We start from the raw sequence: 14776 nt of genomic DNA, 5'->3' as shown, positions 1-14776 counted from the left end.
TCCTGGGGCTGCAGTCTGTGCAGCTGGTGGCACGCTGCTGGGTGCTTTGTGCCACTATGGCCACTGTCGTGTGGATCCTTTCCTATCTGAAGTAGATCATTACTTCATATAACTTCAAGAGATGTTGGTGATAAGTGAAGCTTTATGACAAAAGAAGAGCCTTTAAGCCAGGCTTATTGGACCATGTATTTCCAGAATGACCCTGACATTTGTAACTCTATTTGTGAGGCTTGTGGTGTGTAGCAGGCTGCACTGTGCCAGCCAGGCTTTGTTCCAGGTTTAAGAGTACTGAGTCTTTCTGAATTGGTGCCTCAGGGTGTCTCTGCTTTTGGTTTCTGATGCTGTTGTGTGCTTTGCTGGCCTCACATCAGGGAGTGTCACTCAGCACAGAGCTCAGGAGCCAGGGCCGGGTCTCCAGCTCAATTATGTGTTCTTTTGTGTAGAGTCCAGAGGCTGGTGTGGGTGTTTTTTCAAATTCTGGCTGGTGTCTGGTTTCTTAAACAGCTCTTAAATCTTCCTGCCTCAAACACTGGCTGTGCAGGGAAGGGTCAGGATGCAGGGAAGGCCCCACTGCAGCCCTGGGCTGGGAGCAGGCAGAGCTGGGGAGTGACACGGTGCCCTCTGCGGGCAGTTAGGCCAAGGCACACCGATCCTACAGTAGGTACTGAGGCTGAGGGGAAGGAGAAATGTCAAGCTGGAAGCCTGGGCAAGAGGGAGTGATGTTGAGAATGGGTCCTTGTGGGCAGATGTGTTGGTGCAATTACATCTGACCTCTCCCTGAGGGAGTGGTGGTGGCGGAAGCCAGGGCAGGAGGTGCAGGGTCCTCTGGTGGGGGACCTTTCCCAGACACCTCTGAAAGGTGTCCGAGGTACCTGAGTGCAGAGGTGTTACACTCTGTGCTCTTTCTCTGCCCATTCTGCTTTTTTTTCCCCTCCTATCTGAAATACAAATAGAACTGTGAGTTTCTGTGTCAATTTATTTGGTTATGGGTTGGTTTCTTCCAACCAGATGGGGCAGAATTGAGGGCTGGAAACACACGGTGTGACCAAGCCAGTTTTCCTTCGATTGACTGCACTGAAGACAGCGTTTGGTTCCCCTGTGCCCTCATAGCTTAAGGAAGACTAAAAAATATGATTTAAAAAAAGCAGTAACGACCACCAGAACTTCCAAGGATGAGTGGATGCTCATTCCTTCAGTGTGTGTTTGTCTGTGCTGCTGCCAGGTGCTTCTCCATGCACTCCTGCCTTTCAGAGCCTGAGTGCAAAACCCGTGCTGCTGTTATAAGGCAGAAAGCTGGAAGGGAGGAGCAGTTAGAAATGCCAACAGTTGCTGAACTTTTTCACAGATGTGTGGGTGGGATAAATATCCTTCATCAAAACAAGACATTCGTGGAGATGTGTTGGGTTGTGCGTCCTTTTACTGCTTTTCCTGTTCTCAGAAGCTCAAAGCACTTTGTAGTTCACCTGTTTGTCAGTCGTACTGTGACTGAGTAATGAAGAAATGGTTGTGAGTGAGAAGGGAGAAAAAAGTGACCGAGATGAAAAACCAGAGAAGCCTTTGTTGTGCTGCCTGGTGCATGCTGTGTGCTGAAACGTTGAGAACCCACAGTCTGTAGTAAAGTTTGTTCCTTTTTGTTGACTCCTGGAACACACAACTTCTTATGGCCAACGTGATCTCAATGGCTTTGATGGTGATTTTGTTAATGTATTTTTCTCTTTTTAGATTTGGAGATAGGAGCATTTAATTCTTTTAAGGGGTTTTATTGTGATAGAAGTTTGAAACAAGTTCTGTGAAGAGCCTTGCAGTGTGTAACTGCTGTTGCTTTAGTAACACTGTGTATGATGAGAGGATGTTGTTGCAAGAGCTTTTTCAAATCGGAGAAGCTGCATTGTGCACTGTAGAGGTCTGAAAGCACTAATATTACCTTTTCTTCCTTTTCTAGTCCTTGCAACAATAGCTTTTGCTTTCCTTCTGCTCCCGATGTGCCAGTACTTAACACGGCCTTGTTCGCCTCAAAACAAGTAAGGACTTGAAAGATGTTTTACTCCTCTTCTTGTATGTTATTTATTTTAATATGAATTCTTTAGCAGAGTCTTTGGTTACAAGCATTAACCTTGGGGCTCAAGTTCGTGCATACTTTGTGCAAACACTGTGCTTCCACTCTGGCACGAGGAAGCATCGTTCCCACAAGTCATGTGTGCTTGCCAGGCTGGGAAGCACAACACTGTTACAGGGGACTGGATTTCCCAACAGTGGCTTTTAAGAAGTTTGGTTTGTTTTTGCTGAGAGTTCAGTTTCAGAACTGATGTTGGGTTTTAACATTTGTTAACGTTGAACTAAGGATGTTAATGCTGGCTTGTTTGGAGACTGCAGTTACACGAGTGAAGATGACAGGGGTTGTTGTCATGTTTTGAAGCCAGATGTTTGTTTCTTTTCTTGTGACTCGGGCTCCTGCTGCAAAAAGCACTTCCAGATGGTACTGGGAAATGCCATTCATGCTAACCATTTCAAGAGAGGAGCCAGGATTCACTGGTCTTACTCCATCGTTTTAGTTCAGGCTTTACACATCACTTGAATATTCGCAAAGTGTATTTCGCTGCAGTTCTGGAACCTGTTTATGGCAAAAGAACTTGACAGTTGAGCTTTGTTCCAGTAGCATCCATCTTCAGTTGTGTCAGTGGAAGCATGAAGTCCTGTCGCTAATGTTTGTGTGTTGTTTGTAGGATTTCCTTTGGCTGCTGCGGGCGTTTCACTGCTGCTGAGTTGCTCTCCTTTTCACTGTCTGTGATGCTGGTGCTCATCTGGGTCCTAACTGGCCACTGGCTCCTCATGGATGGTGAGTACATGAACGAAGGGATTGGGCCGTGCCTGTTCTGACACATGCGGACCCCTGGGGGTGGCTGGCGACATTTGCTGTCTTAATGTCTTGCTGAGTTGTAATAGTCGTGTGGTAGACTCCCTGGGAACAAGCCCTGTCAGATGCACGCAGGGGTAATGTTTGGGACACGTTTTTCAGGTTTGTGAAAGCTTCCCGGGAAGTGCCACAACGCCCCTGAGGCGTCCTGCTCCGCGCGGAGAGTTGGTTTGTGGTTGAGGTGTGTGGAGACAGTGGTTGCTCAGGAATCAGAACGTGATCCGAACAGTGCGGTTCATTTCTGCTGCGCGTTGCGTTGGGTTTTGCTTCGGACTGTCGAGCACTTTGCTGTGAGGCAGCAGCTCGTTGTGTGGTGGTGCTGGCTGGGATGGGTGAGGCTGGCAGGCATCCAGCTGGCTTCAAGTCTGTGTATGTTTTTGTTTTTTTCCCTTTTTCTATCCTGGCTGAACCAAACTCACAGCTTACTGTTCCCACAAAGAGCTTTCCTCCTCTGCTGCCTTCCAGATCTCCTGTGCTGGCTCTGGCATTCATTTAGTCATGTGGTGAGCTGATGCAGCTCACTGTGATGGTAGTGTTCCTGGGTTTGGTTCTGTTTCTTTGTGGTTATTTCTGATGTCGTGAACTGTGTTTCTGCCATTTGTCTTTGGAGTATCTTAGGGGAGGTTGTACTATACAGGTTGGCCTCGCTTGGTTTGTTTCAATCCTTCAGGTCCTATGTCAGCAGAAATGAAGCAGATGTGACTGTGCCTTGCATTGCCTGCACCTCTGGCTGCAGGGGGAGCAGGGTGTGCCTTGTTGTGCAGCTGAATCTGTCCTCAGGTATTTTAGAGCTAAGTAAAAAAGGAAATACACATTGGCTTTTTCTATTACCTACTAAATCAAGATGCAGCAGTTTCTGCCAGAAAAGCCTTTGTTGCTCAAATGGAATTCCCTTGTGCCCTGGTACGTGGTTGCATTGTTCCTGAAGAAGGCTATATTTTAAAAGCTTTCCTGAGCAGAGGAAGTGCCTGCAGATGGAAAATGGGAGTGCAGTGTCCTTCCACAGCAGTGGGGTGAACTGAACAGTTTGGGGTACCCTGGGAACTGCAATGGATCTTAACTGCTGCAGCAACCAAACAGAAACTGCTACATGGTGTGTGTTTTATTTCTGCTTTGTGAATACACTTGCAGAGTTTTATAGGTACGTAATTAGGTCACAGCTTCAGCACCTGTCTGTTTCAAAGGTCAGCTGGTGGCTTATGGGTGAAGCTTAAGTCCTGCTGTTTACGTAACGCTGTGCAAGGCAGAAATTGCACCACCAGTGTCATCTGTTCTGGCTGCAGTAGTTCAGTAGAGCTAAAAAGATACATCTGCAAGCCTAAGGTTTAATCGTGTGTGCAGGAATAATGGTAACCTTCAGAATATTCCTGAGCATGTCCTTATTCTGTAAGAGGTGTGCGTGGTGGGGCGTGGGAGTCGGTCCCTCCAGCTGTCTGGATGGTAACTTCCAGGTAACACTGTCAGTTCAGTGCTTGCAGCTGAGCTGCTCTTGGTGCTGCTTTTGGTCTGTGTTGGTCTGTCCTTCTGTCTCCTTGTCTGTCAGTCTGTCTGTCTGTCAGTTGGACTGATGGGCTGAGGGATGGATGGGAAGAATAAAGGACAGGGAGGTGGGCAGGTGGGCAGAGAGACAGAGTGATGAGCGGACTGACAGGATGAGGAAGACTAACTGACCATCTTCCCATCAGTCCGTCCATCTTTCTGTCAGTCAGTCCCTCTGGGACGAACATAGAAAGATGATTTGACAGGCAGCTGGTGGGCTGATGGGCATTTGCAGCAGGACAGACTGCTGGACAGACAGCAGGGCAGAGATGGGTGGATCCGTCCAACATGCAGTTTGATGGTCCATCTTTCCATCCATCCAGCACTCCACCATCCTGTCCTGTCTGCTCCTGTGGCAGTCTGCCTGTCAGTCTGTCTTTCTGCTGTCCATCACTCCATCAGTCTGTCTTTCCATCTGACGCGCTGTCCAAGCTGTCTGTCTTTATCTGTCCGTGTGATGCTCTGTCCCATCTGTCCTTACATCTTCCATCCTTCTGTTTGTCTGTCCCTCCACCTGTCTCGCTATGTACCCATCCGTCTTTCAGTTTTAATTTCCCTCCCCTTTTAAGCACTGTGTTCACTCAGTACAATAAAAACATGTCGTGTGTGTGTGCCCGTGTGAATTTCCACAGTACAGGAATGGCACGAACATGGGATGAGACTTCACGTTGGTTAAAATATTTCCACTTGTAGTTAATTATAACGTGGAAATCCTCTCCTAAACACAGGACAGCCTGAGCTATTATTAGCACTGGCTTTGGAGAGATCTCTTTGATTGAAGACAGTCTGTTCCTTTGTATTTGCTCTTCTGCCAGAGGAAGGCTGTTCTGAATTACTGAACGCACTTCTTTTGCTCACTGCTTTGCTGCATCAAGTTCTTGAAACCTCAGTAGTTTATGTTCTGTAGTAAGTTGCAGTAGTGCAGTGACTGAGGATTCCCTTTTGTGATCACACCGCACTGACGCTGGCAGCTCAGCTCAGTGGGGATGTTGAGGTGGGCAGTGCTGGGAGCTGCTCCGTGGCGTTGTCTCCCAATCTGTACGAAATCATCTCTGTAGAGCTTTGATGGAACAGCTCTGTATCTTCTGGGTGAAGCACACGTGTAATGGAGTTTGCAGTTCTGCAATGACAGTGTAAGAACTAGAGTGCTGACTCGTGAACTGTGCCTGATCAAGCTGCCATGCTGGTGAGGTTATGCTGGTGAAATGCATAGGGGATTGGATTTGTAACTGCAGAGGAAGGGTTCCTCCCATCTCCCCTTTCTGGACACGCGTGTCACACTTCAGGTTTAATATTGCATTGCACATCCATAATGGAACAGAACTGACAGCTCTGAGCTTTGGTGTCAGTCAGTGCAGCTTGCTGGTCTGTCTGAAAGCTCCCCCTGGGGAGAGGACCTGCCCTTTTCCCACTGGTGGGCAGGCTTTCACACAGTTTGTTACTGGGGAATCCCTGTGCTTCTAAACAGCAGCAGCTCATTGCTGATGGCTGGACGCTCTTGCACAATCTTGTTGAAGCACAAGAGTGGTTTGACTGCCTCCTGGTTGTACCATGCCATGTTAGCGTGCTGATTTCTGGAGTAAGCAATGGATGCTTTACTTCTTTATGTCATGCGTTCACTAGAAAAGCTCCTGATGGAATAAGAGCTGTTTCCTGCTGAGGGCACAGAGCGCTGAAGGCTGAGATGTAGTTTGTAACTGCACAGCTGGTGCTTTGTGGGGGAGATGGTCTGTAGGACCCATGGCATGAAAGCATTTATTTGTGGTGGGCAGTGGCAGTGGAGTGGTATTTCTGTTTCTGTGGGGACGTGTTTACAGACAGCTGTGTTCCTCGTGAATGTATTTTGTTTTCTCTTTACTCGTAAGAACTTCAGTACCTGGAGATATTACAGACTCACTGAGTGCACGGTGCTGCGCAGATGCAAACAAACACTTCTGAGTGGGTTTTTTTTGGGGGGGAGGGGTGCAGCATGGGTTTCTTTTTCTGTTGTCGTTACTTGTTTGGTTTGGGGTTTGTTTTTATTTTTAATGCACTAATTACATACTTACATTTTGTAGCTCTGGCTATGGGCCTGTGTGTTGCAATGATAGCCTTTGTCCGGCTGCCGAGCCTGAAGGTTTCCTGCTTGCTGCTCTCTGGGTTACTAATTTATGATGTCTTTTGGGTAAGTGCTTTGTTTTGTTCTGTTAAAACTGTTTTCATTGTCTGGATTTGTAATCGGCCTTGTGCTGTCTTTCTGTGAAACGTGCTGGTACGAAGCTGATGAGCTTCAGTGCTCTCTTCTGCAAACTTAAAGTCTTCAGTGGAATGCATTACAGTTTCCTCACTGATGAGTTAACAGAAGCAGGAACATTATTAGAATGCTTTAACTTTGGCAGATTTTAAGCAAAGATGAGACCTTTGATTTTGAAGGCTTGGCTGCAGATCAGAACAAGAACACGTGCAGCCTTATCCACGCTTGCACGGTGTGTGCGTGCGAGCTCGAGACCAGCAGTGGAACCCACAGAACAGGAATGCAAACTGATGTATGGGCAGTGAAGCTGGCGTGAAGTCTTACAGAATTGTGCAAGAAACCTGACAAAAGATTTGGTAATACTGGAAGCATTCAGTTCTGCCTTTGCGTAGCAGCAGGCACTGACTGGGAGGCACTTGCTGACAGCTCTGGCAGTGTGCTGGTCTGTGTGAGCTGCAGTGTCAGTCTGCTAGCAGCAGGCATTGTGTCACCCAGTTGGAGCCCTGCACCTCTTCTCTGCTTTGAGCTCCCTCGTGTTCAGTGCCTTAGTACCTTCCTGCTGTGCTCCTTGTGCCTGTGGGTCAGTACCTCGGTATCAGAAAGTAAATTCCAGTTACTCTTGAGGATTGAGTGTAAAAAACTGCTCTTTGTTGTTCTATATACACAGTGTGTGTATGGGAGTGGAAACGATGTGTTCTGTTGAAGAGATGAAGTAAAAAGAATGGGGAAAGCTGCTTTGAGTTGCTGTATAGTTACAGTTTGTCATTTCTGACAATTTTCTTGCCCCGTAGGTCTTTTTTTCTGCGTACATCTTTAACAGCAACGTGATGGTGAAAGTGGCCACACAACCTGCTGATAATCCCCTCGATGTTCTATCCCGGAAACTTCACCTGGGACCAAACGTGGGCAGAGATGTTCCCCGACTGTCACTGCCTGGGAAACTTGTATTTCCAAGGTAAAGCCAGCAGTTCTTTCATGGTGCTGTTGAAGAACAGCTTCCCCCAGCACTGTGTTAGGTCCTGTCTTCTGCTAACACTGTTGGAGAACACCAGCCTGGTTTCCTATTCAGTCAGTCCTGCTCTGTGATAACAGCATCAGTAGCAGAGTTGTAGGGATGTGATGCTTCCTGTTTGCTGTCTCGTGCATTCAGAGATGATGCTGAGTTAGGACCTGGCCTGTTCAGAACAGGACGCGCTTTTTGATGTGTGCAGCTTAATCACCTCTGCTCTGCAGAGCGTTTATGAACTCGTGCTTCAAAACAAGGAGAGTGTAGGTTTATTCTGAAATTAGAGCAGTCACGGGTACTGTTTAATTGCAGGTAATTGGGAAGGGGGTTAGGAACTGGGGTGGGCTCTGAAGCCTTACTGGGAGAAGTGCTGTGATGGACGGGGGTTATTTCACACGTCTGTACTGCAGGGGCTCCTTGATGTGTGGGACTTTGAGCCTGTGAGTGCTGCAGCAGCCGTGCAGCACGCTGGCTTATCGTCACTCCGCTCCTTCGATGGTGGAGTGCTGAAACTGCAGAGATGATTATCAGCAATGATAAGAAGAAAATTGTTTTGTTTATTCTGCAATAAACTCATTTGGCATCGTTTTCAGAAGATCTTTATGTTTATGATAATGGCAAATCTTAATTTTTAACCTGCTCAGCAATTGGCTCTGTCCTGGGAACCTGCTTTATGGCTTTACGTGCGTTGTGTCTGAATTCAAAGGCCGTGAACTGATGGTATTGATGTAGTAGGTTCTGCTCCATAAAGGTTTGCCAGTGTAAGGAGGGCACGTGCAAAATGGAGCTCAGAGACCAAGTGGAGGAGTCTGTCGCTTCATGTACGGATGCAAACCCAGTTTGAATTGCTCTCCAGTTCCACAGGCAGCCACTTCTCTATGCTGGGGATTGGAGACATTGTGATGCCAGGTCTTCTGCTCTGCTTCGTCCTGCGCTACGACAACTACAAGAAACAAGCCAACAGTGATTCCTGTGGTGCCCCAGGACCAGGGAACATCTCCGGACGTATGCAGAAGGTCTCTTATTTTCACTGCACACTTATTGGATATTTTGTAGGTGAGTAATTGGTTTGATGTACATAGCTGCTTAGAGAGCAGGAGTTGGATTACTGCAGTAGGTTTAAAAGACAATTAAATCAGTTACAAAGAGTCTTTGGGAGATTGCTTGGTTATGTTTTTGAGTTCTTCTCTTGATTTTGATTGGCACAGTGGAGGGACAGAAACCCTTCCTGACTTGATTGACTGTCTCAAGAGGTACCAGCACAGAGCAGCACGTGAAGCAATTCACTGTGGTGCTCTCAGCTTCATCTCCTTTGCTTTTTGTCATGGTTTGTTCACATTATTATTAGCTTAGTCTTTGAGGTTTAAAACTGGAGTGAGTGGCTCAGCACAGCCTAATACTAAAATAGAATAACTACCTTATTTTGTAACAGTTTAGGGAAAGCAAAGCACAGATAAATATGTTTTTCCATAGCCTGTCTTACAGTGGTGGGTAAAAGAGCACCTGTGGATAAAAAGATCCAGAAGATCCGTATGCTGTTTAAAGATGTTCAGTCACTTCTTTCTTTTGCAGGCCTATTAACTGCAACAGTAGCCTCCCGTATCCACCGGGCAGCCCAACCTGCCCTCCTGTATTTGGTACCTTTCACCTTATTGCCACTCCTCACCATGGCATATTTAAAGGTAAGGCAGGATCATTGCTGGCAGGAAGCCCAGGGCTCAGCTGGCACTGGGTTCAGTGCTCCTGCAGTGGGCAGCAGCTATTGGGGGATGTGTGTCCTCACCCCTGGCTCACAGCCGTGGCCAAGAACTGATGTTCTGCTGCTCCTGTGGGGGATTTTCATTTTGGAGCACTGGGTAACTGAGATGTGTAATGCTTGAACTGGAAAATAATGCGTGCACAGAAAGTATCAGCAAATACAAACTAAACAAACTCAGAAGTGTTAAGAGCTGTCCTAATTAAGTAATAGAGTTTGTCCTCCCCCAGCTGGTCATGAAGGAAAATGTTTGCACACAGGCTCAACAGGGAGAGAACAGGCAGGTCTATACACGTTTCCAAGCACCTGTCCTGAACTGGAATATTAAAATGTTATCTGTACTGTTTGGGGGTTATTTTTGAAATATGCATCTAGCAGACTGCAAATGGAGCCTAAGAAAGGGCAGAACTTTCCACCCACATAAACATTTGAGGTGGGCCTGCCTCACAAATGGAGCATTTTGACCTGACGGTGAATGGAAGGATGTATTTTACTGTCTTAGTTGTGATCTGCAAAACAGAGAACAGATTTTCTTTGAGATACGCTCACGATGATGCCTGTATTTTAAAACCTGAATTCTGAGCAGGCTTTACACTTTCTAAGTGCACGGTCCTTCTGCTGTTTTACTGCTCAGGGCGATCTACGTCGCATGTGGTCTGAGCCTTTCCACTCCAAGTCCAGCAGCTCCCGCTTCTTGGAAGTATGATGGAACAGAGTGAGCTGAACTTCTGCCTTGGTCCTCTTCACTTTAACTTGTGGCTTTGTCATCTCCTGAAGCTGGACTGGCTGCCAGGTACTTGGGGAGGCACCAACTACAGGACTTGTGTGAATGAATTGAAAGGAGGGGAAGGAGAAAAGCTGAGGTTCTGGAGCTCCGTCTCATCACCCTGCAGATGTGGAACTGGGGACCCTTTGTGCAGCTGCAGCCACTTTCCTCTTCTCCTCACTCTCATGGGTTAGTAGCAGACTATTACCTACGTGAGAGGGAGAGACAGACTTGAAACTGAAAACGGCTTGAAGTCGTTGAGAAACTCGTGAACACTACAAGAAACAGTTAGGCAAACTGAAGCTTCTTCAGCGGACCCTCGTACACACTGGGACCAGTTTCCTGCCGGACTTCAGTTTTGAAATGAACTGAGACAGAAGGTTTTCTGTCACGATATTGGGTTTTTTTTTTTTGTTTCTTTTTTTTGTTTTGTTTTTTGTTTTTGATTTATTAAATATTTCCTGTGGTGTGAGGTTACTTATTAAATCCACAGACATTGAGTGACTTCTTGCAGTATATATATAAAAATTTGTTGTAACAAGTTACATTTCCACGCAGATGTCATGTTGCAGTGAAAAAGGGCACGATTTTTATACATATATATATACACACACATATAGATATATATATGAATAAATAAAAAGGCAAACCTGCTAAGATCATGCTATGTAGCAGACGGGGGCTTGCTGTAATTTTTAGCATGTAGGGCAGTTTACTCTGGCTTTCTTGTATATGAATCTACAATGAGCTGCTGGTTTTTCTCCCCCCTCCTGAAACCGAACCTGCAATTTAAAATCAGATGTAGTATTTGTACTGACTGTACTCATGGACTTCAGGGGATATTTGATTTTGATCAATGTAGCAAACTAGGGAAGAAAAACGTTCAAACTGAACCCTGTTTGTTGGAGGGGGAGGGATGGGAAGGGTGTCGCCTCGTTTCCTTTTTCTTTTCTACAAACAGCTCCCTTGCAGGTTTTTAGTAGATCCTTCCTGACCCGGTGCATGTATTATAGCAGCAGTTGTCTTTGTGCTTTCTGATCATAGTAATGTATCACTTGTAAATACATTTTTTCTATTTTCTATTTTTTTTGTATTTTTTTGCATTCTGTTTCATTAGTGTGCTGTATTTTTTCCATGCCCCTGCCCCTTAAAGGGAAAAAAAAAAAAAAAGGAAAAAAGCCAACTGTCCTTTGCTGTTGTGCCTGGTCAGTCTGTGTGTTGATGCTTCAGGTGGTGGTGGTTTTTTGGCAGAGCAGCAGTGGCAGTTATGTTGTGTCATTGCCTGAAAGGCAGAGCTGAGTTAACCTCGATAGCCCAGTGCTGATAGCTGTGAGCTGCAGCAGGAAAGCAGGAATGCAAGACTGAAGCCTGCACAGCACCTGCAGGGCACTGCTCCATCACTACAGGTGAGGAAGATTTGGTGAAACTGATCCTTTCTGCTCTGGTGGTTATTACAAGAGCAAAATCTGTGTCTGGCTGTGCTTCACAAAGCACCTGCCCTGCTTTTAATTAACGTATTCCTCTGTTGTCCTCAGGTCTGTTTGAGCTCACAGGCTGTAGTGCTGCAGTGGCTGAAGTGGATGTGGCACGGATAAAACATGAGGAGTCACTGAAAAACAGCACGGCACTCCAGAGGGTGGGGTGGGGCGTCCCCGAGACCTTTCAGGTGGGATTTGTGACTTACCTTCCCTTACTCTTCTCTTCCACTTGGTTGAAAGCATTTTCTCTGCTGTGTGCACACAAACCTTCTGGCAGTCTGGCCAGCAGCACATCAGGGGTGAAACTGAACACACTGCTGTGGTCCTTTGGGTTTCTCTGTCTAAGAAGAAATCTGCATTTCTTTGTCTAAGAAAAGCTTTTAGTTGGGAGAGTAAAAGGTTACTGTCAAAAAAATAAAGCAAGGTCTGACTGCTGATTAGGACAGGCACCAGAACTGCAAAATGCAAAGCAGCTAACAGTTCTGGAGGTTTGGCTTTCTGCTCTGCCTTTGGGAATAGTCAGCTTAGGAGTTGTACTGGCTGCTCTGAGGTTTTCTCTTAGTCTTGGGAAGATTTGGACTTTGGCTGTTTGGCCATCTGGGATGGCTGATGTGTCCTGCAAATACTGACTAGTGATCGCAGCTCTGGGAGCAGCCTGGTGGGTCAGACCATCCAGTGCTGCAGCTTCCACGGTGCGACATGCAGGAGCCATTCGTGGAGGTGAAAGTTTGCTGTTGTGAGCATGGAAGTATGGCGTGTCCTCTGAGCAAAGGGGAAGTCACAGGAGCAATGGGGAACACATGCTGACTGCTGGGACTGACTTCATCTTAGTTCTGACCTCGTTAGGGGAGAAACAGTTGCACAACTCCCTGGTATTCTTTTTACACAGGTGCTGAGCGAGTGGAACGATGTGGTGTAGGTAACCAGCAGCAGTGAGCTGCATCTTCATTTCTATGGCACTGCTGCGTTTTTTCATTGTTATTTTTTCTTGTTCTCACAGCTATTTTTTGTTGGTTTCTTTTTAGTCTTTCAAATTCATCAATTTTTATGCTGTTTATGTTCCCTGATGAACCTGGAGCACGTGGCTGTGTTGGCTGTGCTGGTTAATGAGGGCTTTCAGGTTAGGCAAAACAAAATTGAATCATTTGTCCATTTTTTTCTTATCAATAACACCATCAGAAAAGACAAGTAGAAGTGATCTGGTGTGGGTGCTACAGTACCATCAGCTGAGCCCCGGGAGTGAAACCTCACAGTGCTCCACGTTACTGTGTCTCTTCAGGTGAGGAAAGGGTTCGAGTGAGAGCTGTGCTGCCACTGCATGCCCTGCAAACTTGTTAACTGGTGAGTTTTTAACCTCCAGCTGAAATCTCCCAAGGTTTGCTGTGCTTTGTTCCCTGTAGCTCATCTGTAACCTATTCAGTGCATATTCAGAGGACCGTGGGCAGCAGTGTCCATGGGAAGTGCAGCTGTGCCTCTGCTTTCCTCCCACATGCGAGTTGCATGTCACCTGACTTTCCCTTCACTGTGCTACGTTGGCTCAGTTTATAAACTGAGAAACTTTGGGTGAAATTGAGCTTTTGCTGAAAGCAGCCCTGCTCACACAAAGCCAGGTTAGTGCCTGGGCTGGGCTGGATCTTGCTGAGCTATTTAATGCTGCAAAACCTGATTGTGCTTTGCTCTTTCAGCAGTTTCTTTTCTTTCAAGTTAAGCCCTGAGGAGCATTAAAGACAAAATGGTCTCTGATGGCAGCAGAGTGGAATAAGATCCCCATGGGTTGCTCAGTGAAAAGCCAGTTCTTTGCTCTGGGAGCTCTGTGGAGGACTTTGTGTGTAACTGCTGTTTTCCCCAAAATACTGCTGAGCACAGTGCTGGGAGGCAGGTTTCCTGTACCTGCCTGAGCCTGTGGCAGCAAGGAAGGCACTGGAAGAGCTTTTCACAGACTGTGCATGTTTCTGGTTGTTTTGGGTTTTTTTAAGCTAATACTTGCAGGCTATTAAAACATTCCAAGGATCTCGAGCGTTAACATCATGCTGAGATGCAGGGATTTTTGACCAGCTCCACCCTTTCTGTCATTTGGTGACACGCAGTGTGAGATGATTACAGGCTGTGACAGAGGAGCAGCACTGAGCAAACTGGCACCAAATATGCAGTCGTTAGCATCAGGCAGTTAACATTAGCCAGCTCAGCTGTTGGACTGATGTCAGCTAGCAGGATGCTTGTCATCAAGGCATGCAATGCTAACCAGGTGTTCCCAAAGGTAAGCTGTGGTTACAGGTGTGCAGCTGGGCTCCCTGAGAGCAGCAGCTGCTTAATGCTGCCCACTGTTGTCAGCAAAAGGTCCCCATGGGATGCTGGTCCGTGCAGTCTGTAGCTTACTGCAGTGTGTTCTCTGTCAGCTGAGATGTTGTAGCCAGTCTGCCACTGTCAGCTCTGAAGATGAGTGGCAATCACTGAGTGCTGCTGATGGAAGAGGAGCAGGCTGAAAGCAAGTGTAAGGGAAGCACCTTGATGAAGAGGGAAATCAGTGCAGCAGGTGTGGCCTAACAGTGACTGCTCCTTGTGCACTGGGGATTCACTGTACCTCCATGTGTGAGGTCAGGAAGGATGAGCACTTTAGATTCTGTCTTAGGACTGAAAGGAACTATTCTAAATTAAGGTATATTTGAATTAAAAAAGAAAACGGGGAGAGGTAGTCCTTTAAAAATAAAAAATTGGGTTTTTTTAATCTCCTGGTCTCTTTTATGTAATGTAATCTTGCTGACATGATCTTGCTGTTTTCTTGACACATAAATGGAATAAGTGGCACCACAGGAAAATAACCATTTACAGCTGGAGCACTCGTCTGCACGAGGGCCATACCAGGTGTAGTCTGAATCCTGTCCCTCTTCCTGAGTTCAGAGCTGTTCTTTGGGCTGCTCAGTTACTTTTTTGTTGAAGATAACTGATGGAGGGTATGTGTTGCTGCAGAAGCTTCCTGTAGGGCTTTTGGTATCACCTGTTCATTTCCCATTTGTTGCCCAAAAACGCATAGAGACTAAAACCTGTTACTTCCACTGCATGCACCTTCCTTCCTGTTAGACAGTT

The 14776-nt window shown here is 46.5% G+C and overlaps 1 protein-coding gene across 3 annotated transcripts in view; it reads left to right on the top strand.

Annotated features, from left to right (window-relative positions):
- SPPL3 (signal peptide peptidase like 3) overlaps nucleotides 1-11296 on the top strand; it is a 53177-nt gene extending 41881 nt beyond the window's left edge. For all 3 annotated transcript variants that reach the window (XM_065738848.1, XM_065738849.1, XM_065738850.1), the window contains 7 exons: nucleotides 1943-2021; nucleotides 2724-2836; nucleotides 6511-6617; nucleotides 7478-7641; nucleotides 8549-8748; nucleotides 9265-9374; nucleotides 10083-11296. In XM_065738848.1, the coding sequence (XP_065594920.1) occupies nucleotides 1943-2021; nucleotides 2724-2836; nucleotides 6511-6617; nucleotides 7478-7641; nucleotides 8549-8748; nucleotides 9265-9374; nucleotides 10083-10154 (845 nt within the window). In that variant the 3' untranslated portion in view covers nucleotides 10155-11296. The remainder of the gene's footprint in view (nucleotides 1-1942; nucleotides 2022-2723; nucleotides 2837-6510; nucleotides 6618-7477; nucleotides 7642-8548; nucleotides 8749-9264; nucleotides 9375-10082) is intronic.
- Nucleotides 11297-14776: the final 3480 nt, after the last annotated feature.

This window comes from Cyrtonyx montezumae, unplaced genomic scaffold (assembly GCF_038088225.1).
Source record: "Cyrtonyx montezumae isolate F1298 unplaced genomic scaffold, pur_monq_1.0 scaffold_23, whole genome shotgun sequence".
Classification (NCBI taxonomy): domain Eukaryota; kingdom Metazoa; phylum Chordata; class Aves; order Galliformes; family Odontophoridae; genus Cyrtonyx; species Cyrtonyx montezumae.
This window is presented reverse-complemented; position numbering and strand designations above follow the sequence as displayed.